The 25058-nt window shown below is 49.6% G+C and overlaps 2 protein-coding genes across 4 annotated transcripts in view; one reads left to right on the top strand and one right to left on the bottom strand.

The window, feature by feature from the left end:
* Positions 1 to 5769, top strand: part of SZT2 (SZT2 subunit of KICSTOR complex) — a 62582-nt gene extending 56813 nt beyond the window's left edge. For all 3 annotated transcript variants that reach the window (XM_044238017.1, XM_044238015.1, XM_044238016.1), the window contains exons 66-72: positions 1551 to 1764; positions 2148 to 2301; positions 2467 to 2589; positions 2699 to 3104; positions 3234 to 3350; positions 4704 to 4772; positions 4904 to 5769. In XM_044238017.1, coding sequence (XP_044093952.1) covers positions 1551 to 1764; positions 2148 to 2301; positions 2467 to 2589; positions 2699 to 3104; positions 3234 to 3350; positions 4704 to 4772; positions 4904 to 5047 — 1227 coding nt within the window. In that variant the 3' untranslated portion in view covers positions 5048 to 5769. The remainder of the gene's footprint in view (positions 1 to 1550; positions 1765 to 2147; positions 2302 to 2466; positions 2590 to 2698; positions 3105 to 3233; positions 3351 to 4703; positions 4773 to 4903) is intronic.
* On the bottom strand, positions 5765 to 8299 carry HYI (hydroxypyruvate isomerase (putative)). The gene is made up of 8 exons (XM_044238021.1): positions 8071 to 8299; positions 7881 to 7992; positions 6851 to 6965; positions 6637 to 6715; positions 6498 to 6547; positions 6315 to 6384; positions 6049 to 6183; positions 5765 to 5932 (listed from the first exon to the last, which is right to left on the bottom strand). The coding sequence occupies exons 1-8, from the start codon at positions 8267 to 8269 to the stop codon at positions 5859 to 5861; spliced, it is 834 nt and encodes a 277-aa protein (XP_044093956.1). The 5' UTR covers positions 8270 to 8299; the 3' UTR covers positions 5765 to 5858.
* Between the last annotated feature and the right edge of the window lie 16759 nt (positions 8300 to 25058).

Raw genomic sequence — 25058 nt, forward strand, 5'->3', positions numbered from 1 at the left:
CAGAAACCTGCCTGGGCCAGAGTGCTCCAAAGGAGCTCTGGACGGGCAGGTACACTTTCTCACTTTGCTGCTGTGCTGGCGGAAATGACCCAGCCCCATGACTCTCTAGAGCTCCTTGAAGTCCTTGTGGCTTCCTACCCCTGATCTCCATCCAGCTAGCCTCTCTCTGACCCTACTTGTGTAATCCCGGGCCCTGTGTATGTACCGAAATTGCTACACTGTTGCTGTTGTTGCCAAGTGCACAGTATGCAGGCTCAGCAGAGAGGAGAGCTTTCCTCTGCCTGTACACCTAAGGGGACCTGCATGCATGGAGGTTAAATGCGTGCCCCCCTGCAACGTCTAGTTGGTGGCAGGATTGAGGCTGAAATCCAGTTCTGTGGCCGGGAGCCCTCAGCTAACATACCATCATGCACCATCGCCGACAGTGACGTCATCAATGCCCCTGAGCCTGAATTACGTCCCCCCGGCCTTCTTCTCTTCCTCTTCCCTCCTTCACAGTCATCCCGAGCTCTTTCCACCCTAGTGCTCACGATCATCATAATCCATGGGCCGTTCAGTTTACCACACGTTCTCTAACTTTACGAAGACCTCTACTTCGTATGAGGATAAGGGAGCTTATATGTCTCACACGAGATGTTGTGACTCAGCCAAGACCACACAGCTACTCTGACCGCTAGGCCATAGTTTCTTAGACAGCCAGTTCTTTCCTTTCCTTATAACTCCTGCACCCATTGCTTCCGTGGGCCTGGGTCCGTAGATCCTGCCAGCCCGGCACCACGGGTCCAGCAGCTGACACACTCTCAGTGATGGTGGCTTCCATCAGGAGAAGCACCAGCTCCGTGTCTCCACCTTCCTTTCTTCCTCCATCCATGGTTCATTCATTCATTCACAGATCAGTTAAAGGAGGTCCACTCTGGCCTAGTCTTGGCAGGGTGTCCCAGAGGACGCTTTACGAACAAGTAGGAGCTAGCCAGATTTGGGAAGCAGGGGGTACAGTGTTCCAGGCAGACAGAACAAGCAGGTACAATAGTGTGAAGAGAACATGCAGTGTCCTGGGAAGAGCAGGTAGTTGAATGGGAAGGTCAAGCTGGAGACAAGGGAGGAACCAGGAGAGACTCCCAACAGTGCATTCCACGCCTGGCCTCCCCTGGCCACCTGCACGAAACTGGCACTTGGCTAGATTCTGCATAACGCTGTCTTCTAACGTCCTACATCCTCCTGTCTGCGGCCTAACATTCGCCACCCTGTCTGCCCGCCGCTAGAACAGACACTCCTTGAGGGCCAGGTCCGCCCCCTCCCTAGCACCTCAAAAAGTATCTGGCGGGCACTAAGCACGTATGTTTTGCATCCATGATCTGGGCCAGACTTTAGCGGACTCGGGTAGAGTCAAAAGGCCCATCCATCAAAACGATCATAGTTTTCCGGTATGAAAAAGGGAGTGCAAAAAGGGGGGCTTCCCGCGGAAGGGGCTTCCCAGGGAAGAGGGAGAGAAATGGGAATGTGCCAAGCGGCCTGCCAGGTCTTGACCCGTGCCCCGCCCCCCTTCCCAGCTGTCCATGCTGTTCACAGAGGAGTGCGACAAGGTTCGAGACCTGATGCACGTGCACTCATTCAGCTATGATTTCCACCTGCGCCTCGTGCACCAGCACGTGCTGGGTGCCCACCTGGTGCTTCGGCATGGCTACCACCTGACCACCTTCCTGCGGCACTTCCTGGCTCACCACCCAGACGGGCCCCACTTTGGCCGCAATCACATTTACCAAGGTTGGTGCCAGAGGACAAGCCGGTGAACCAGAACTAGGCCCCATGGGGTCTCCAGACCTGGACCAATGGGACCACTTCCTGGGGCCAGACCTCCGCCTCTCCTGTCCCATCCTATCCCATGTTGTTAATCACCTCATGTCACTTGGACCATATCCCTGTGTCTCTGGTTTCTGTCTTTCTCTGAACTTCTTCATGGTATTTCCCATCAAAGTTTAGATTCTGAGCCACATTGGGCCCCCCTCTATGTTCCCAGGACCTTAGGAGCCCCCCAGAATAACAGCCAGTCCGCCTGTCAATAAGAGCCTTAGGGATGTCTGTCTTCCCGTCCCATCTGTTCAGTATGTCTGTCTCAAGCTCAGCGTCTCCTATAACTCACCCCTCAGGGACACTGGAGCTGTCCACACCACTCATTGCTGCCCACCAGCTGTACAACTACGTAGCTGACCACGCCAGCTCCTACCACATGAAGCCCTTGCGGATGGCCCGGCCAGGAGGCCCAGAGCATAATGAATATGCCCTGGTATCGGCATGGAACAGGTGAACTTGGATGTGTGGGGGGCACCAGCATGTGCTCTGGCTGAGCTGAGGTCAGCCCCCCCCCCACCCCGGGGCAGTAGGGAGACAAGTTTTCTCGAGCCAGATGGATGGGCGTGGCTTCATTAGAACCTCAAGGCTGGCATCTTCCCCACCCCCACCATACAGCTCTGGCTCCTACCTGGACTCCGAGGGGCTTCGTCACCAGGACGACTTCGATGTGTCTCTGCTGGTGTGTCACTGTGCTGCACCCTTTGAAGAGCAAGGAGAAGCCGAGCGGCACGTTCTGCGGTCAGCAGATCCCCTACCTCAAATGTGCTCATGGCCCAGCCTTCCCAGTGCCCTTGCTTTCTCTGTGTCCCACTCTGATCACCACATTCCTACCCCGTTCTCACCCCAGGCTGCAGTTCTTCGTGGTGCTCACCAGCCAACGAGAGCTCTTCCCCAGACTCACCGCAGACATGCGCCGGTTCCGGAAGCCACCCCGACTGCCCCCTGAGCCAGAAGCTCCTGGGAGCTCAGCTGGTAGCCCTGGGGAGGCCTCAGGGCTTGGTCTGGCCCCTGGACCGACTCCCCTGTTCCCCCCGCTGGCTGCAGAGGTGGGGGTGGCGCGGGCACGGCTGGCTCAGCTGGTCCGGCTGGCTGGAGGCCACTGCCGTCGGGATACGCTCTGGAAGCGCCTCTTCTTGCTGGAGCCTCCGGGGCCTGACCGGCTACGGCTTGGGGGGCGCCTGGCTCTGGCGGAGCTGGAGGAGCTCCTGGAAGCAGTCCATGCCAAATCCATTGGGGACATTGATCCCCAGCTGGTAAGCGGCCATGTGTTCTAGAAGGGGCCGGTTTGGATACTAGGGGTTCTGGCAGCAGCCAGGGTGGAGGGTGCAGAGCTCTCAGGTGGCTCTCGGACAGCAGATGTAGCCCCTTGGACCTTCCCCTAGGAATGCTTCCTGTCTATGACGGTCTCCTGGTACCAGAGCCTGATCAAAGTTCTCTTAAGCCGTTTTCCTCAGAGCTGTCGTCATTTCCAGAGCCCAGACTTGGGAACTCAATACCTGGTAAGTCTCCCTGAGACTTCTCGAAGGGAGAGACGTAGCCGAAGGCCTCATCAGAGAGAGGACATGTCCCTGAAGGAGCCCCAACCCAGCTGTGTCTGCTTTGGCGGGAAGGCCTAGATGGAACAGGATCCACGTGAAATCCTTCAAGCCCTGAGCACCGAGCCTTGACATAGATTTCATGAGAGCAGTCTGGAGCTCTGACCTTAAAACCTCACAAAAACACACGTCTGGCTAGAGATCCTGAGGGCCAAGGTCTGGAACCTCATCAGCCTTAGGACTCCCAAGAAGGACCTCTGGGGCTTTAAAGCCTCGTCACCCAAAGCATGGTCGTCACACTGGCGGCGATGGCAACACCTGGAAGCTTGCCAGAATGCAGGCTCTCAGGCCCCAGCCCTAACCTGCTAACTGAGCAAGTCTAGCCTAATCCCCAGGGGCACACGAGAGGCTAAAAGCACTACCTGGGCCAGGTAGAGGGAAAAAGGCTCAGGTGTTGGCCAGACAGCATGGGGGATTAAAAGACTAAAGACGTGAGCCTGATGAGAGCAGTGGTTGTGGGGAGATTTGGAAGAAGACTTCCAAAAAAGTAGGCGCTGGTCCATAGGGAGGGGTCCTGCAACAATGCTTGTGAGGAAGGCAAGTTTCAGGGCCTGAAGGGGCATTCCCGGGACACTGAGGTGAGTTGGTAAGGCTATGGTTGTTGGGGTGGGGGGGAGGTGAGCAGATGGGGGCTCTCCTGTGGATGGGGGGAGCACTGAAGCAGGAGTGGATTTAGGGGAAGGGTGATGAGTTGAGTCGGAGGTCCATGAGGCCCTCCCAGGACCACATTCTAGAAGGTTTATGGACGCTGGGGACCGGAGCCCAGGAGAGAAAGACCTGAGCAACAGCTACGTGAACAGGTGGTCACTGAAGCCTGGGAGTAGAAAGAATCACCTGGAAGAGATCACTGAGCTGAGCAAAGGGACAGCCAGATATAGGGGGTTAGTCTGAGGGGAGGTCAAAGTGATGCAAGACCAAGGACAGGAGGCAAGGGGGAGTTGTGCCAAGGGTAGAGAACTCTCAACATGCCAGCTTTGTACAGGGCCTCTAGACAGACGAGCTCTGAAGCCTTCCAGTCAGGCGCCTCCCCTCATTCTGAGGAGGCTGGTTGGGCTGACCGGGAGCCAGCGAGGATGAGGACGGAGGTTCAGTTTAGAGACAAGGTCCTGGGCGCCTGGAATGCAGGTAGTCTCAGGTGTGGTGATGGGAGCAGGCCTTCCTCAGACCGGCCCCACTTCCAGAATCCCCTCAAGAAGGTGGATGCTGCCTCAGGTGACACAGATCGCACTCCCCTTGTCGCTTTGTCTTTCACTGCAGGTTGTACTGAATCAGAAGTTTACAGACTGTTTCGTACTGGTGTTTCTGGATTCCCACTTGGGAAAGACGGTAAGAATGGGTGAGGGGCTTTGTGTCAGCCTAGCGGGAGGCTTCCCCTAGAGCCTAGGGAAGTTGGGGAACCCTGCCCTCTGTGCCTACCCTCCCTCCTCACCACCGCATCCCTGCCGTGTTCCCCACAGTCTCTGACAGTGGTTTTCCGAGAGCCCTTCCCAGTACAGCCCCAGGACAGCGAGAGCCCCCCTGCCCAGCTGGTGTCCACCTACCACCACCTCGAGTCCGTCATCAACACAGCTTGCTTCACCCTGTGGACCCGCCTCCTCTGAGGACCAGACTACTGAATGGCACCATTCCTTGAACCACAGGGGTCTGGAAGCTTGCCCACTTGAAGCAGGACTGACCAGCCCTTCTGGGCCCAGACTAAAGGGGACACCAGAAGCTTTGTGACTAGATCTCGGGTCTGCAGCCCCAGCCTCACGGTGGGAGCTGCCCTTGTGAGCACTTGCCACTGTTGACTGGCCAGGCTTCGGAGGGGTAGCCCAACTCCCTGAGGTGCCCATCTCCTCTCAGTCCCCTGGGCCCTTCCAGGAAGGGACTCCACCTTCCTGCTCACCTGGTGGAGTCCCAGGAATTCACAGCAGTTGGCAAGCGCTCACCCAAGAGCTCCTCTGCCTGAACACCGCCTCCAAGGCCCCCATGGCCAGCAGCCACCCCGCCCTGCTTTGAGCCCTCTGGTCTTCATTTCCCACTTGAACATCATTGCCGGACGTTGCCACTGAGATACGTCACCTTGGTTCCAATGCCTGCTCTGCTTCTGAAGCCCCTGTGACCACAGGCAAGTCCCTTAGCTCTCGGACTTGTGGTCTGTGGTGTGTAAATGAAGAGGTAGACTCAGAAACCCCCGTGTGCGAAGGAGACTGGAGCACTTGAGCATGAGCCGGCCGTCCCTTCTCTTCCCTTCTCACCAGGCGGGAAGCAGCCCCAGGAGAGCGAGGGGTTAGACACTGTGTGTCCTCCCAGTGTCCAATAACACACACATGGGACAATGTTCGGCAGGTGGTCTTTAATGCAGGAGATGCAGGCCGCTCTGGGCCCTGTCCCCCAGAGGCACGGGGGGGGGGGGTGCAGGGCAGGCCCTCACTGGCCAGCCTGAGGGTGGCCCCGCCTGTCCCAGTATGCACGAAGCCAATTCAAGCCCTCGGCTGTATCTCCTGAGGAGAGAGGGAGGCGGTGGCATCTCGGCCCGTGAGGAGAAGAGCAGCCATGTCCAATACCTGTCAGTCCAGAGCTCCCTTCCCCCAGGCCCGGAGCCCCGGCGCCCCCTCACCTTGAGGCCGGTACTCGCAGCCCACAAAGCCCTCGTAGCCTTCATCCTCCAGCAGTTGGAACAGATAGGGGAAGTTCAGCTCGCCGGGGCTGTCAGGCTCCCCCCGGCCTGGGACTTGTGCCACCTGCACATGCCCTAGACACAGATGGCGGCAGGTGGGGGGCTCAGGCTCCACCTGAGGCCTGAGGGGCAGAAGCGGGCAGCGGGGGGGGGGTTGAAGGGGTGAGAGCACAGCAGACAAGGAGGAGCAAAAAGACCCCTCTCACCAACAAGGGGCAGGAACTCCCGTATATTCCCTGTCAGGTTTCCGTCCATGATCTGCCAGTGGAATAGGTCCTGGGTAGAGAACACTAGTCAGAGACCCTGCAAGCCCCCCTGCTCTCACCCCATTCTCCGCAGATGTGGGGAACACTGGGCCTTCTGAGAAGCATTTCCTTCCTTCCACTTACCATCTGTAACTGGAGGTTGGGTCTTCCGACCTTCTGTAAGATGGCTGCCGCTGGGAGAGAAACCGGGGAGGGGGCCGTGAAACCCAAGGAGAGCACAAGATTCAGAGAGGCCTGGGGGAGGCACAGGGCTTCGTCCTACCCTGCTGGGGGGTGTCCAGGAAGTACTGGGGGTCAGTGATGCGGGTGTTGATGGGCTCCAGCAGTCCCACGAGGCTCTCCTAGCACCACGGCAGACCCGTGAACAGAGCTCTGCTCCAGTTTCCTGCCCCCTCTGCCCGTGACTGGTGAAGCTGGGCCAGTGCCCCGCCTCCTGCCTCGTTTGCTCTCGAGGCTCTGTCTGTCCTTGGTCTCACCTGAGCCAAAACTCCAGCTGCGTGCCTCAGGTTCTCCAGAAAAACGGTCTCCATTTCACTCCTGACTGCTGCTCGGTCAGCCCCCTGGGGCACTCGGCCAGCCATCAGGTGAATCCTGGGGGGAGGTGGCACTGGAGGAGGTTGGGGAGGCCATCCTGACAGCAGCAGGGCCTCATTCCTGTGGTTCCTTGAGTGCCCCTCCAGCTGTCCTCCCTAACCCCCGCTGGCTGGGCTGTCACCTGCCCTCCTGTGGCAGCCTGAGGCCAAGCCGTTTCCCAGGTACCATCCTCCCGCGTGAGAGACCTCTCATTTAGCGCTCCAGTGGCCCCTCTCTTCGGGGCTATAAGCATACGGGTCAGCCTCACTTTCTAGCAGGTATTTTGACCCTTCCCTTAAGTATCCTGTGCTGCTCGTCTCCACTTTTTGCAGCTGTTCCTTAGATCCTTCCCATCTGCGCTCTGCCCCCAACACTCACGACCCCCGTTGCCCTTCATTTGATCCGCCCCACTCTGCCTCTAACACCTCCTCCTGCCATCACCTGATCTCTTGGCCACACCCAACTCCAAAGGGCCCCATCTCCAGCCGCAGGAACTCTGCTGAGTGCCCCAAGCCTTCTCTTGCCTCTGATCAGTGCACCCTTGCCTCCCGTGCTCCCTACATCAGGCAAACGCGTGTTCATTTCTTTGAGCCCCAGTTCAACATCACTACCTGTAAGAAGCTTCCTCTAATCCCAGACAGTTGCCATAAACTGACCCTCAATGGATCACTCCCTGTGTTTACTTTCTATCTCCCTGGTCAGAGGTCCTGGCACGGGATCCCTGCATGAAAGTGTGGCGAACACAATGACACAGGACAAATAAAATACAAAAGGCAATTGACAAAGGACCGGGACTGGCAGAGTGAAGGGCCAGTGCGCGGACTTCTGAACCTCTCCAACCCGGCGTTCCGTTCTCCCAGACCCCAGGCGTGGGGCAGGGGCTTGGAGCAGACCGGGCAAGGTGGGGAGGAGGTGGAGGAGAGGGTAGGATACCTGGGACAGCCCAGAGCCTTGGCGTACAGCACTGCCTGTTCCAGCCCCTCTCGGAAGGCCGCCTGTCTCCCGGGCACGGCCCCCAGCCCCATTTCCCCCTTCTCTCGGTCTCCTGCGGAGAGAACAGGCCTCAGACCCGGCTCGCGTTCCCGGGCCTCCCGGAGCCCCCCGCCACGACCCCGCGGCGCACCAGGGGGCGTGTTGATCAGCACCAGCCGCAGCCCCGCTTCCCGCGCCGCGTGCGCCAGTGCCTCGGGCGGCTCCGCGTACGGCCAGGCCACCTCGGCTGCCTTGAAGCCCGAGCCGCCGGCCGCCCGGAGCCTCGCGGGGAGCCCGGCGAGCTCGGGGAACAGCCACGACACGTTGGCCGAGAAACGGAGCGGAGCCATGACTGGCCCGGCACACGCGCGCAGGGCAGAGTCCAGGACCCGCCGGAAGGCGGAAGCAGGCGGGGCGCGGCGGCGCGGCCCTGACCTGGCCGGGCGGGGAATCGCCGATCCGGGGGAGGGCGCTGCGGGCCCAGGTTGGGCCCGGCTCCGGAGGGCGCGCCTGGGGAACCCGATCCGAGGGGGGACGCGCTGGTGCCGCGAGCCGAGCCACAGGCCCTCTGTGCCAGCATTTTTTGGTAAGAAAAGCATTGTAGGGTGAAGACCGAGGACGGCCCAGAAAAGTGACATTTTCGAGACTGGAGAAAGAGAAATGCGGGGAGAGGCGACAGAACCAAGCGAGAGGAGCTCGGCCCGGGGCGGGGGGGGGGGGGGGGGGTCGGCGGGAGAGCATCCGCCCCCCACGCCCCCGCCCCCGTCGCCTCCTACAGCAGGAGGGTAGACGGGGCGGTGGCGGGGGATGGTTGGGAGCCCCAGGGGCTGAGAGCCCAGAGAGAAGGGAAGAGAGAGCTGGCCCGTCCCGAGAACCCAGTTAAAAGAGAGGAACGTGAACTTTAACAAAAAACTTAGTATTTTCCCCATTATAAAAATAGTATCGGTTTGTTATGCAACGTTTGAAAGCTACAAGACGAAATCAAGAAAATTTAAATCACCAGTCATCGCACCACTAACCGCTAACTTTCCCTTACAGATGAAAAAGCAAACACAAGCAGTTTTTTTTTTTCTTAGAGAATTCTGGTCATACTGTACATGCAGTTTCATGGTCTGCTTTTTCATTTAATATTATTTTGCTAACATTTCCCCGTGTTCAATATCCTTCAAAGTCATTGCGTTCGCTGCTCATTGTGCCATACCCGCAGCCCAGAGTTTATCCCACTGCTCTGTTGAAGGTCATTAGAGCTTTTCAACATTCGTGTGTTCGTGTGTTGTGAAAGCACTTGAATGCACCTCTTGGCTCCATCTCTGAATTTTTTCCTGAGGTTCCTTTGAAACGTCCACTACAGTACTTGCCAGCCCTAAGTCCTTTATAAGGAGAACTGGCCCCACCCCTGGTCCCCGCACTGAGCGGCTGTGGGTGAGGGGATTCCCTCTTCCCCCAGCTGATTGGGCCACAGGAGGACATCTGATCCAAGGGCAGCGGAAGCCTCCACTGGCTGAAGACCCATCAGCTGCCTAGTTTGGATCTGGCCAATCAGATTCTGTTTCTCAAAGTCCAAACCTGGAAGTACTGAGAAAGTCAACTAAGAGGTAGTCTTGCCAAAAAAATGATTGTGGCTTTAGAAACCAAGTAAGCAAGAGTCAGTTGGTGAAGGAACGCAGGCAGGGGAGTAACCAAGCACCAGAGTACGAGGGGTAAATGGCACTTCGAGAAACTTCTAGGTGGAGTTTATCCAGCTGGTGAAACCGGCAGACCTGGGGTCTGTGCACTTCCCAGGCTGGGATGTTTAGACCTTCCTGGGTTTCCGTTGTCTGTAGCCTCTTAATGTTCCTTTTCTTTTCTTTTTTAAGATTTTATTTATTTATTTGACAGACAGAGATCACAAACAGGCAGAGAGAGAGGGAGAAGCAGGCTTCTTGCTGAGCAGAGAGCCCAATGTGGGGCTCGATCCCAGAACGCTGGGATCAGACCTGAGCCAAAGGCAGAGGCTTTAACCCACTGAGCCACCCAGGTGCCCCTGTAGTCTCTTAATGTTTCTTGAGAGAATCAGAATGAGTTTGTTTCATCCTCAATAACCCGAGTGATTGGGAAGAATCCTAAGGCTGGAACTACATAGTCAGCAAATAGGAACATGTTTAAGGTCTTGATGCTCTGCTAAACAGCTTTTTTTTTTTAAGATTTTTAAAATTTATTTATTTATTTATTTATTTATTTGACAGAGATCACAAGTAGGCAGAGAGGCAGGCAGAGAGAGAGGAGGAAGCAGGCACCTGCGTGAGCAGGGAGCCTGACTCCAGGCTTGATCCCAGGACCCTGGGATCACGGGCTGAGCCGGAGGCAGAGGCTTCAATCCACTAAGCCAACCAGGCTCCCCCCTAAACTGCTTTTTAAAACCATTGCGAGTTTATATTCCACCAGTATGTGTGTGGAAGTCCTCTTGGTCGGTTTTCTGTGCTAGCTTTGAGAGAAGGAAGCTTCAAGGGCCGCATTAGGAGCCACTCCCTGTTGCTGTGGACCTCTATCCCCAGACAAGCTCTCAAAGACACCTGGGGTCCAGGCCAGCACCAGAGTTCATCCAAGCGGCCAGCAAGTTCCATTGCTTAGCTCTGCCTCTAAGAACGGACTGCCACTGTTCCTGATCACCTGACTGCCACTATTCCTGATCACCTGATTTCTTGCCCGTTTGCAGCTGGTGTTATACTTGGAACTTGAACTTGTCCTGAAGTGTGTTTCTTGGGTATAGTCCAATCAGGATGTGACCTCATTAAGTTTAACATTTTAATCAATCCCAACTTCAGCATGTTTGTAGTCCAATGTTGACCATGCAGAATAACATCTAAGGAAAGTATTTCCTTTTTTTTTTTTTTTTTTTTTTTTTTTTTTTTAAGACTTATTTGTCAGAGAGAGCAAGCACAAGCAGGGAGAGTGGCAGGCAGAGGGAGAAGCAGGTTCCCCGCAGAGGAAGGAGTCCAATGTGGGAACTTGATCCCTAAACCCTGGGATCACAACCTGAGCTGAAAGCAGACACTTAACCGACTGAGCCACCCAGGTATACCGAGAGTAATTCCTTTTTAAGACCTCATTGTAAATCTTGGAGTGTGTAAATTCCACTTAAGACTTTAAAAGCACCACCATCTGCTGGGGTCCACTCCCTTGTATGTATACCCTTTGGACAGCAGAGATGATGTATAAATATAAACTAGAGAGGCATGACTCACTTTCCCCCTTAATTTTCGTCAACACCTTCACATATTACATCAAAATAAATGCAAAAGGAGGACAATGCCCATGAAAATTATTCTCTTTTTTTAAAGATTTTATTTTTAAATAATCTCTACACCCAATGTGGGGCTTGAACTCACGACTCCAAGATCAAGGGTTGCATACTCCACCAACTGAGCCAGCCAGGTGCCCTGAAAATTATTTTCTTTACTCACTGTTTGACTTTCTACCATATACCACTTTGCAACATAGGCATTACACTAAGTTATTATTATAAATCCTGATTCTTTAGGTGCTCCTGGGTGGCTCAGTTGTTAAGCATCTGCCTTCAGCTCAGGTCATGATCCCAGGGTCCTGGGATCAAGCCCAGCATCCGGCTCCCCGCTCAGCGGGAGGCCTGCTTCTCCCTCTCCCACTCCTGCTGCTTGTGTTCCCTCTCTCTTGTGTCTCTCTCTGTGTCAATTAAATAAGTAAAATCTTAAAAATAAATAAATAAATCTTGATTCTTTACATTTAAATTTTAACCAAAGAATTTGGTATGACAATGAGTTAAAGCAACAATGACTTATAAATAGTTACATGGATGGTGGCTAAGACCTGAGTGTGGAGTTCAGAGTCTTGTTTGGTTACTGGATTGCACTTACCAATTGGTTAATATATATATATATATATTTAATATATAATATATTTTTATATATATATACACATACACACACATAATTTCATATACACACGTGCATGCACACACACTTCATGTGAAATGCAAATCAAAACCTCAATGAAATTCATTTTATAACTTCCAGATTGACAAAAAATTTTAAGTCAGACATTATCAAATACTGGATTGGATTTGGAAAAACTGGAGCATTTATTCACTGCAGGTAGAAGTGCATGAATCACTACCGTCACTTTGGAGATCAATCCTTTGGCATCTGTTAAGGCCGGACATCCATATACATTTGATCTCGTAGTTCCTTCCCCAGGTATAGCCCCTGGAGGGACGTTTGCACAGATGTAAAGGAACCCCACTATTTACGTACCAAAATGTGAAACTAACCCTAATGTCCAGTAGGTAGGCATAGAGATGAGTCGCAGGATAGCCATCCAGGGTTGTATAGAAAAGTGAAGACAAAGCCGGTGGTCCAAATAACCCAATTAAGTTTGCTCTTGAATTCTGGTGATAGATGAAGAGCTTAGTGAAGGTTGGGTCAAGCTGGAAACATCAGTGCGAACACATCAACCGGATAAATCTCAGAAACATACTCTAGGCACCTGTGAGGGAATAAATCTCAGGGATAAATCTGAGGGATAAATCTCAGAAACATACTCTAGGCACCTCTAGAACCTCTGTGAGGGAATCAACCAGGCTGACCTTCTGACTTCATCTTAACTCTTTCTAGAAACCAGAGTGAAAGAAGCAAATCACAGAGAAATACATAGAGTGTGATCCCATTTATAAAAAGTCCAAAGCGGAGAAGACCAAACAATGCCTCGTATAAGGGTATGAGCCTCTGTGGTAAAAATGTGAAGATGAGCAGGTGAATAAAGACTGCAAAATCCAGGGTGACCGTGAGCTCCAGATGGGGAGAGAAGAGGGGAGCGTCAGAGGCTTCAAAAGCCATGGCCATCCCCTTTCTCTCAGGCTGGCTGAGACGGTCCCATAGGCACGCACCTCCATTTTATCCCGACTCCCTCTACCTCGCATCTATTTTATAAATACCATGTTGTGTCTGTTTCATATTTAATAAAAATGAGTTTGTAAAACCTTCTGTAAGCATGACTGCCACCTGTTAGCACATTTTGCATTAACATCCTTCTGGTAATGTCATCTTAATCGCAAGGCTTCTTCTACAGACTCAGCTTGTTTGTGAAAGACGGTAATCACCACGTTCTGGAATCAATGTGTCACTGTTCCCTGTAGTGGTCTTTTATCATATTACCTGCCTAGAACCCATGGTAGGCAGCCTGTCCAGTCCCCCAGTGATGTACTCCTCCTGTCTTCACACTCTCTCTCCTTGAATGTGGGCTGGACCTGGCAACTTCCTTCTAACTGATAGACTAGAACCTCAGAGATTAGGTCACAAAAAGGCTGTGGCTTCCGTCTTCAGTGCCCCCTCTCACTCTTTCACTCCCTCGCTCTGGGAAAAACCAGCTGCCCTGTTGTGAGCTGCCTTATGGAAAGACGCAGGTCAAAGGGCTAACATCTGGCTAACAGCCAGCAAGGACCTGAGGCCTGCCAACCGCCATGTGAGGGAGCTTGGGAGCAGGTCTACTGCCATTAAGCCTCAACACTGTACCTCCAACCACATCTTAATTGCAGCCTTGTGACAGAAACGGTTTGAATCCGAGATACCACACCTGGATTCCTGACCTACAGAAACTCTTTGGTAATAAATGTCGGTTGTTTTAAGCCACCAAGTTTTGAGGTAATTTGTTGGCAACAGGGGATAACTAAGAAAGGATCTCTTTTTCCTTCTGGGATAAGTACCCTAGTTTGAGGAAACAGCGTCACTTCTACCACTCTGGCACCTTAAGGTATAAATGGGTACTGCCATTTTCCGATATGATTCTCTCGTCCAGGTCCCACTGATTGGTCAATGAGTGGACACCTGACCCAAGCCGTGTCAACCATATAACCTGTCACAGACATTGTAGGTCGCCTACCCAACCTCTGTTCCCTCTGTTCTGCTTCCTAAGAGAACCATAGCTCATGGGGACAGTCAGCCAGAGAGCATAAAGCTAACGTACAGAGCAGAGTGGCAAAGAAAAACCAAGTGCACTGTGTTCAGCATTTGGAACCTCTGTGAGGGAATCAACCAGGCTGGCCTTCTGACTTCATCGTAACTCTTTCTAGAAACCAGATGTTAAGCCTCTGCCTTCGGCTCAGGTCATGATCCCGGGGTCCTGGGATCGAGCCCCGCATCGGGCTCTCTGTTCCATGGGGAGCCTGCTTCCCTTCCTCTCTCTCTGCCTGCCTCTCTGCTACTTGTGATCTCTCTCTGTCAAATAAATAAATAAAAATCTTTATTAAAAAAAAAAAAAAAACAGAGGTACCAGAACAAACTTGCTTTTTCCATCCCAAGATCCAGCATGGTGCCCAATTCCAAGAACTATTTGGTTCTCTTGGTAAAACATAACTTCCTCAATTTAAAGACCTGAACCCTGGGCCCTGGGGCTATGTATTTATGTCATTTTCTGAATTTATATAATTTCATGTAGCCTGTAGCAGAGCCTTTATCTTTTCAAAGTCGTGAGTTTATGCTGTTTTCATTTCATTCCAACTTCCTTAAGCTCTTTCCTACCTTGTTCTTTTTTTTTTTTTTAAAGATTTTATTTATTTGTTTGACAGAGAAAGAGATCACAAGTAGGCAGAGAGTCAGGCAGAGATAGAAGGGGAAGCAGGCTCCCTGCTGAGCAGAGAGCCCAACGCGGGGCTCGATCCCAGGACACTGGGATCATGACCTGAGCCGAAGGCAGCGGCTTAATCCACTGAGCCACCCAGGCGCCCCTTTCCTACCTTGTTCTAATACAAGAGCGTCTTCATTTCTTTTTTGAGCTACCGGTCTTTATACCCCTTCTATACAGCAACACTCAAATAGGATTCCACAGATCATGTTCTATATTTTCATGTCCAACCATGTGTTCAGTTACAGGTGCCTAGATGTAAGAATAGCAGCATTCAAGTGTTACTCAATTATTGTTATTTTTTTGAGCCGCTGAAGGTGCATCGCTAAGGTTTGGGAACCAATCTTCCCTGCTTTTCTCAGTATGCCCACAGTCATCCATATCACACAGACCCGTGATTGCTTGGAACCACATTGGAAAGGAAACGAGGTCTTCGGTAAAGTTTTCCTTTCATAGCTTTCTCATGGATCCAAGCACATCATAGAGAAATATCCACGGTGCATCCACATTAGGACTCTCCCACTCCAATTTCAGCACATTTAAACAGAATCATCTCACACACAACAGTACGTTGAATAACATCATTATACAAAACAGCATGGAATCATTTTATGAAAATTGTTCGCACGAATGATCATATAATATTCTTGGAAAGGTATTATCATATTTGCTGTCTCATATTATATGCCCTTATCTTGCAAAGGAGATTTCCTATAACTGGTCCTTTAGTTTCTATTCTGTGGCTGGTGGTCCGGATCACATCCAGACCCTCTCCTTGTGCCCTTCCCTTCCATGTGTGTGCTGTTAGTGACACACAAGTCCCTTGACAGCCTTAACTAGTGCCGAGTTAACTAACCAGACACCCCATGCAAACTCTAAACTTGGTTAAATACAACCAGCGTATGTGTGACTCAAAGGGCACAGGTGTGAATATTCAAAAAGCTGGGTTTTATATTGGAAATTTTGAAAAATCTCAGTAACCCTGACTACAGAATCCTTCTGTCCTTCCCTTGTTTAATCTTTACACATGTGAATTCTACTCTTGGTGTTATGTACCTACTTTTTGCTTCTTGTTTCTTTTTCAATATGTATCAGATATATGTAGGGAATATATTTTTAGGAAAATATAAATAAACTCAGCCTACCTTACTGTTCTCTTCCCCTCTAGAGCTTTGGCCGTTCTTTCAACTGCATTTTATTCCAAAATATGTATGTTAATCCAAAAAGATTTTAAATATCCAAAAGATTTTGTTATTAAGTAATCTCTACACCCAACATGGGGCTCGAGCCCCCAGCCCCTACATCAAGAGTTTCATGCTCTATCGACCGAGCCAGCCAGGTAATCCAAAATATGAAGACTTTTATCATTCCCCTGCTGATGAACAAGGTTGCCTCCAAATCATCACTATTACCAACAATAAGCATTCTTGTATATGTTTTATGTGTGTGTACAAATATGAATATTTCTCCATCATCTGTCCCATAAAAGGACTTGCTGGGCCATAGGACAAGGGCACTGAAAGTTCTAATTTGGTGTGCCTGGGTGGCTCACTTAGTTAGGGTACTGACTCTTGGTTTCAGCTCTTGGTTTGATCTCAGGGTCATGAGATCAAGCCCCACACTGGGCTCTGTGCTTAGCACAGAGTCTACTTGGGATTCTCACTCCCTCTCCCTTTGCCCCTCCCCCTTGCTCTCGCTCTCTCTCTCTCTCTCTCTCTCTCAAATCAATAAATATATCTTTTTAAAAAAAGAAGAAAGCTCTAAACTGCTCTTCAAAAGGTTTTATCAATTTGCATTTCTTCTGACAGTCTGTCACAGTCCCTATTTCTCTATATCTTCATCAATACTGAATCATATCAGTTTTTAAGATTCTTGCCAATAATGGGATACCTGGTTGTTTCAGTCATTTCAGTGTCTGACTCTTGATTTTGGCTCAGGTCATGATGTCAGGATAATGAGATCAAACCCCACGTCAGATTTGGGGCTACATGCTCATCAGGGAGTCTGTTTGAAATTCTCTCTCTCTCTCTCTCCCTCTGCCCCTCCCCTGCTAAAATAAATAAATCTTTTAAAAGATATTTTCACTAACCTGAAGGAGAAGAAATGTCTTTTTTTTTTAATTTTTAAAAAGATTTTATTTATTTATTTTTGAGAGAGAGAGAGCAAGAGAGCACAAGCAGGAGGAACAGCAGAGGGAGAAGGAGAAGCAGACTCCCTGCTGAGCAGGGAGCCTCATGTGGGAATCCATCCCAGGACCCTGAGCTATGACCTGAGCCAAAGGCAGCCACTTAACCCATTGAGACATCCAGGTGCCCTGGAAGAAATGTCTTTCAAAATCAAGTCTTTGATTATTACTGAGGTTGAACATCTTTCCAGGTGTTTATTTGCCATTATTATTTCTTCTTCTATGACTCGCTCACTGGTAACCTCTGTCCGCTTCTCAGCTGGATTCTTAGTATTCTCATGAATCAGTTTGTGGGTGCTCTTTATAGAAATTCCAGACATTACGTCTTTGGCTCTTTTGCTTATCTTTCACTTTATTTAAAGCAACATTTGCTGTTCAGAGGGGAGGAGGAGCGCGGCCTTTCCATGGAGCTTCTTGCTACCTTGCGGAAAGAAGCCTGCCCTCAGTCTTCCCCAGGGCGAAGGAGTGACCCCCACGGTTGGTAACTTGGGCAGAAAAGAAAAGCCAAAATGCTCAGTTCAGTCCCATGCTCCCTGATCTCTGTAAGAAAGCACTCCTACTCTGCCGGGGCCTCACGGGCCTGACCTCAGGGTGGAAACACAGCAAACCTGCTTGCCTGGCAGACCTAAGCCATATTGTCCAGTATCAGCGGTGGCAGTCATGAAAGTAATATTTGTCTCTCCATCTGTCACACTCCTGTGTCTATCTCTTGATAGGTTCTTGGATCAGTCAGAGTCCAAACAGAAAACAGATGGCACATTCAAATTAGGATAATTCAGGAGATTTTAAAAAGGCACCATTTACGGAGGTGTGGGCAGGGCGTACGTGAGATCTGCGGGCTAGCCCAGAAACCCGGGGCTAGGAGCAGCAGGTCCGCCGCCATTCCCAGGCCTGGAAAGGTGAAGTAGAGGGGGATGTGGGGGACTCGAATCCAGGATCATGTGCAGACAGCTGCCCTCCCAGGAGCAGAAGCCCTCCATTGAAAGACACTGGTGGCTTGAAGTGGCTTGCCGGGAGGAAGCCCGAGAAATAGGTATTCAGACCTTCCTCTCCTCCGTGCTTCCAATCTCTAGATAAACCAAACAGATAAGCCAAACCGAGCAGATGCAGAGAACAAAGGAACCCATTGATGTAATCCACATAGATCTGCCTACTTGGACAGAGAGCAAGGAGAACAAGCTCTGGAGGGACACACACCATATATCTGGCACGGTTCATGTCGCTCCTCCCTGGGGATACCCTTTCGTCCTGCATCTGATTGAGGAACTCATGTCCCAATCCACGGGATACACAGTCCCATTGGCTCCTGTTTTGCCATGAGGCAATCTTAATCCGGCATAATCCCCTCCACCAAAACAAAAGCATTATTACCACTGATCATCTTCGGGTAAGGAATCAGGTGAAAGTTAAGGGAAGTGAGCCAGCAGAATCCCGAAGTGTCCTCTGAAACTCCTGCTCCCAGACATATGCACACGTGCTTTCCAATGTTCAATCAAACACTCATCTAGGTACTGCTAGAAAGAGAGTTTGCAGATGTCATTAATGTCCCAAACCAGTTATGAAAGGGAGAGTACCCTGGGTGAGCCTGACCTAATCTGGTGAACTCCTGAAAGGGTGAGATCTCTTCCCAGAAAAGGAGTCTATGGAGGCTTCCAGCCTCCCGTCACAGGGAACTGAATTCTACCCCAACCACGTGCTCCCGAAAGCAGACCCTGAGCTCCAGAGGAGAACGCAGTTCATTACTGATATTAGCCTTCTGAGGAGAGAGCCCAGCCATGTTCACCATGCCTGGACTTCTGACCTCTGGAACGTGAGCTGATGAATGGGTGTTGTTTTCAGCTGTTGTAGTCGTGATAACGTGTCAGATAGCCATAGAAACCAAACAGGGGGTGAGCAGTAAAGTCACGTAAGCATAGCTGTTACCGTCCTCATCTCTAGCTGATGATTGGCCCAAATCAGATCCCAGCAGGCTGCCGCCAGCACCGGATCCGAGTCTCCCCTCTGCCGTCTACCAGCCCTTCGTAAGGTCAGTGGGATGACTCACGCCTTCCCTCTGGAGGAGCCGAGTCATCCGTAGTCTTGACGGTACTGGGTTGTCCATCTTCCACTGACCAGAGCTTCAGAGCTAGAAAAGAAAAGAGGTACTGGCCACAGTACCACTGCCCTCACAGGGACAATACAGTTTCTCCCCCGGCAATCAGGAGTCCTTGCCCCCCTCCACATTTGAGAACCCCTGCGCTGGCTGTGTAGGGACACGAGAGCCTAAAATGAGCAGGGTCCATTTCAGCTTCGAGTTCATGAGCACCATGACCATTCTTCCTGTGGAAGAATCGCTACGGGGCATGCTAGAAGCTTCAGATCCCCCGGGGCCTGCAGTTCTGAGGGCGGAAAGCCAGAAGGTCTTCTCTGAATCACACGCATCCTGGCTCTGGGGAATGTGGCTCATACACTGACCTCTGGCTTAAAGCCTATGCTCTTATTCCTTTTTGGGGGGGGGGATGTTTGTTTGTTTGTTTGTTTGTTTATTAGTAATCTCTACACCCAACGTGGGGCTTGAACACACAACCCTGAGATCAAGGGTTGCGTGCTCTTCCAACTGACCCGGCCAGCATATGCCCCCAAGCATATGCTCTTTGGAAGTCGTTTCCTTCCTGATGGCCCGTAACTCGGGCTGTAGTAATCCACTTCATCGTTCTCTCCAGACACTCGGGCCCAGGCAGGAAGCCAACATGGTCGTACCAGTGAAGTTCACAGGCATGTGCCCACGGCCACACTCTTTGTGCTGTAAAAGGCGTCTCTTGTCTGAGGTGCGGTGTCTGATAGCTCCGTGAAGGCTAAGGCGGACTGTAAGTCTGCACGTGATGCTGGAAGAAACGCGTCAGGCAGAGAAGACAAAAAAGCAGGATACATATTTAACCCACAAGAGCAAAGCTCTGCTCCGTCCACGATGGATTTGACCCCGGTCCTCCCTCTGGCCCCAGCGTGTCCTTCATTGTGCTATGACATTCAGGAGCCAGCCCCTTGCCTTTCACTCTAGAAGGAGGCCCCAGACCCTTGAGGCCACAGAAATTGCTCCTACCTGGGAGGGCTCTCAGCCTCGGGCACACACACATCTTAGAGAAGCATCTAGAGTGCTAGGAGGCACTTCGCCCTCCCCAGGTTGGCTAGCAGAGCAGCCGTCACTGGAAGGAACCAGGGTGACATCCTGTAGGTCATCAAGATGACTGAGTCCCCCTGCCACAATATGATGGCAAGAGGAGGAGACACAGCGGCGCGATTCATACCCATAGGCCTGTGCGTGTCAAGGACTATATGCAGTCTGGCCTACGGCGGTCACTCTCCAGCGCTACCACACAGCTGGTTTATTTTGTTTTTGTTTTTCTTAAGATTTTATTTATTTATTTGACACGGAGAGAGAGAGCGCGATCACATGTAGGCAGGGTCGGGCGGAGGCAGGGTCAGGGGGAAGCAGGCTCCCTGCTGAACAGAGAGCTGGATGTGGGGCTCGATCCCAGGACCCTGAGATCAGGACCTGAGCCGAAGGCAGAGACTTAACCCGTTGAGCCACCCAGGCACCTCCAAACGACTTATTTAAAAATCCTGTCCAGCTTTTACACTTGTTCCCAGGGGGCGGGTTGGTCCGATATCAGCTACTCTCCATTGCGTTTTGTGATTTTTAGGTGTTTTTCTTGGTTATAGTATGAAATACAGAATATATTCAAAAAGATATGTATAATATACAGATAAATTATTAAAAACAATAAAAGATAATACGTGTTTTAACAATATAAAAAATATATATATAATAGTGAGGTGAGGAAGTAGAATAAGAAGATAAACTTTGAGGTTTTGCCTGTGACCCTTTTTAAAGGCGAATTCATCCTCCTCCCTGAACCCAGAGGTAGCCGCTATCCCAAACTGATGTTGATCATTTCATGGCTTTTATTTTGTTGTTGTTGTTGTTGTTTTAAGATTTTATTCATTCAGGTGCCTGGGTGGCTCAGTTGGTTGAGGGACTGCCTTCACCTCAGGTCATGATCCCGGAGTCCCAGGATCAAGTCCCACATCGGGCTCCCCCGCCATCATGTTCTCTGTCTCTCTCTCTCTCAGTCTCTCTCTCTCAAATAAATAAATAAAATCTTTAAAAAAAAGATTTTAGATAAGATTTAGATAAAATCTTTTTTTTAAAGATTTTATTTATTTATTTGTCAGAGAGAGAGAAGCACACACAAGCAGGCAGAGTGGCAGGCAGAAGCAGAGAGAGAAAAGCAGACTCTCCGCTGAGCAAGGAGCCCAATGGAGGGCTCAATCCCAGGACTCTGGGATCATGACCTGAGCGGAAGGCAGATGCTTAACAGAACGAGCCACCCAGATGCCGCATACCCAAATATCTTTCTGAGTGAAGTGTCTGTTACAAATGTTTGCCTATTTTTAAATCGAGCTATTTTGTTGTTACTGAGTTTTGAGGTTTTGTTTTGTTTTGTTTTGTTTTCTTTATGTCTTCTAGATCCATATCCTTTGTCAGATATGTCTTGGGCAGACAGTTCCTCCTAGTCTGTGACTTGTCTTTCCATTCTTCAGCAGGGCCTTCCACAAAGCAGAAATGTTTAATTTTGATAAAGTCTAATTTATTTTTTTAATTAAAGTTATTATTTATCTTTATTTAAATGAATCATGCTTTTGGCCTCCTATATAGAAAAGACACAGCAATTTTCTTTTATGTTTTCTTCAAGAAGTTTTATAGCTATAGGTTTTACATTCAGCCTGTGACCCATTTTGAGTTAATTTTTGTATAAAGTGAAACATATGTGTCAAAGTTCAGCTTTTGCTTGTGAATATTCCAATGTTCCAGCGCCATTTATTAAAAATATCATCCTTTTTCCACATTTGCATTTGCATCTTTGTAAAAAACAAAAAAACAAATTGACCACGTACATGTGGTCCATTTCTGGTCTCTCTTCTTCTTTCCTATCTTGTTTACTTTCTAGAACTTTTTTTTTTTAAGATATTTTATTTATTTATTTGACAGACAGAGATCATAAGCAGGCAGAGAGAGAGAGAGGAAGGGAAGCAGGCTCCCCGCTGAGCAGAGAGCCCGAAGCCGGGCTCGATCCCAGGACTCTGGGATCATGACCTGAGCCAAAGGCAGAGGCTTTAACCCACTGAGCCACCCAGGTGCCCCTACTTTCTAGAACTTTTATTCGGTTTCTTTTCAACTCTGCCTAATCCTTCCTGTCTGTTGCTCCCTTGTCAAACTTTTGGTGTCTTCTGTATTTCTTGAGGCGCCTGGGTGGCTCAGTTGGTTGAGTGTCTGACCCTTGATTTAAGCTCGGGTCATGAACTCAGGGTGGTAGAATCGAACCCCGCATTGGGCTCTGCTCTCAGCACGGAGTCTACTTGTCCCTCTCCCTCTGCCCCTCCCCTCTCTCTCTCACCCAATCAATAAAAATAAAAATGAAAGGGACACCTGGCTGGCTCATGATTCTTGATGTCAGATCATGAGTTTGAGCCCCATGTTGGGTGTAGAGATTACTTAAAAATAAAATCTGTAATAAATAAAATGTGTATGGGGATGCCTGGGTGGCTCAGTTGGTTAAGCAGCTGCCTTCGGCTCAGGTCATGATCCCAGCGTCCTGGGATCGAGTCCCACATCGGGCTCCTTGCTCGGCAGGGAGCCTGCTTCTCCCTCTGCCTCTGCCTGCCTCTCTGTCTGCCTGTGCTCGCTCTCTCTCCCTCTCTCTCTGACAAATAAATAAATAAAATCTTTAAAAAAAAAAAAAACTTTCTTAAAAAAAATAAAAAATAAAATGTGTATGAACTCACGTTCTTTGGAAATTTCTCTGAGCAAAGTGAGATCTCGGTACAAACGTGTTCCTCCATGGAGGAATCTTCCATGTTCACTTCTGCCAACTGATTGGAGACAGCACAAACCTAGAATCTATTCTAAGTTTCAGACTTGAGAGGTTTTCTTAACACACAGTTATCAGGCATCACTTCCAAGTGAGGACAGCCTCCAGGTCTGGAGACAGAACACCCTCATTGTCTTTTTCTGTCGGTAGTATTTTTCAGTTCAGTCATATCTCTAGTTCACCCGCAGGGAATCCCAACCTCACCTGGAGGTTTCCTGTCCAAACTCCTTGCCAGGCACACCAGAGGTGGTATCATTTAAATCAACTTTTAATACATTTCCAGGGCACCTGGGTGGCTCATTTGTTAAGCATCTGCTTTTGGCTCTGGTCATGTTCCCAGGATCCTGGAATCAGAGCCGCACATCAGGGTCCCTGCTCAGCAGGGAGCCTGCTTCTCCCACTGCCTCTGCTGCTCTCTCTGGTTGTGACCTCTTTCTTTCTTCCTTTCTCTCTCTCTCTCTCTCTCTGTCAAATAAATAAAATCTTTTAAAAGAAAAAACATTTTTCCACCCTATTTTTTGTTGCTCATGGGGGCAGGATATCTAAAAGAGTCATGAAAACCTATTTTTAAGTGAGATATCCCCAACATAAAAAATTATACTAATATTCATTCCTTTAGTGGCTCTGGGATTTTTACTCCTACGTATTGCTTTACGAATAAATCAAACATATCCGAAAATCTGTATTACAAAGTTTCTTTCTAACAATCCAATTTTATCACTTGATCAGAAGGAAGAGGGAGCTAGGTCTTCTGACATAAGGATGAAGCAAACACAGGTCAACATCATTTCATGTTAAAAAAAAAAAGGGGGGGCGCCTGGGTGGCTCAGTGGGTTAAGCCGCTGCCTTCGGCTCAGGTCATGATCTCAGGGTCCTGGGATGGAGTCCCGCATCGGGCTCTCTGCTCAGTGGGGAGCCTGCTTCCTCCTCTCCCTCTGCCGGCCTCTCTGCCTGCCTCTTTGCCTACTTGTGATCTCTCTCTGTCAAATGAATAAATAAAATCTTTAAAAAAAAAAAAAATCAGGGGCGCCTGGGTGGCTCAGTGGATTAAGCCTCTGCCTTCAGCTCGGGTCATGGTCTCAGGATCCTGGGATCAAACCCTGCATCAGGCTTCTTGCTCAGCGGAGAGGCTGCTTCCCCCTCTCTCTCTGCCTACTTGTGATCTCTCTCTCTCTGTCAAATAAAATCTTTAAAAAATTAAAATTAAAAAAAGTTTTTAATCATAAATTTTAAAGAAGGAATTTATAACTTTGGATTCTCAAAACCAAAAGTCATGCTGCAACAGAATTTAATATCAGTTTAAAGACCAAGTCAATTTTCTATCAGGCAAATTCACTGCTATAGATGGAAAACAGAGTATGTGGCAAAATAATTTACAGTGTGTTTTTCATAAATTTTAACATAGGCGGAGGAGAGAGTACACTGCTCAGCCCCATTCACAGGTAGGCAGACAGACGTTAGAAAGAGAACATCAGTTCACAGCATAAATTTATATTTTCAATCATGTTAAATTGTTACTTGGGAAGCACAATCCTAAGCAAACAATAATTTCTGAAGCCCTATAAACACTGTTTTTTGTTTGATTGGCCCTCAATCAAGCTAAAATATCAAAGAAGACCTCTAGAACAAAGCTCTCTGTTCCAGATATCATCCCAGTTAGAAGAAAAGATATTAGGGGGGAAAGTTAAACATGCTTTTTAAAGATCTATTTTTATTTTAATCAGTGACTACAATTCATGGGTGGGGGGGACCTCCTCTTGGTTCTTCTATTAAGGTATAATGTTATTATGTACAATAAAATGCTCAGATTTTAATGGAGTTTGACAAGAAAATGCATTCAAATATCATTACAATCAAAATATTAAACATTTCCATTGCACAGGAAAGTTCCCCCTGCCCTGTTTGAGTCATTCGCCCCCACCCTCGCCCCCAGACATAGCCACTATTCTCATATCCATTGTCATGGTTGTTTGTCTGGATCACACATTGGAAACTCTTCTGTAAATAAGAGTATTCTGTAAAGAATAACAGAGCTCCTGGCTGGCTCAGTCTGTGGAGCATGTGACTCTTGATCTCGGGGTTGTGAGTTTGAGTCCCATGTTGGGTGCAGAGACTCCTTAAAAATAAAAGGTCTTTAAAAAGAGACAAATAGTGGGACGCCTGGGTGGCTCAGTTGGTTAAGCAGCTGCCTTCGGCTCAGGTCATGATCCCAGCGTCCTGGGATCGAGTCCCACATTGGCCTCCTTGCCCCGTAGGGAGCCTGCCTCTCCCTCTGACTCTGCCTGCCACTCTTCCTGTGCTCTCTCTCTCTCTCTCTGACAAATAAATAAATAAAATCTTTAAAAAAAAAAAAGAGACAAATAGTAAGTATTTCAGGCTCTCAACCCGCTTATGATTTGTGTCATTACTACT

The sequence above is a fragment of the Neovison vison genome, chromosome 2 (genome assembly GCF_020171115.1).
Source record: "Neovison vison isolate M4711 chromosome 2, ASM_NN_V1, whole genome shotgun sequence".
NCBI lineage: Eukaryota > Metazoa > Chordata > Mammalia > Carnivora > Mustelidae > Neogale > Neogale vison.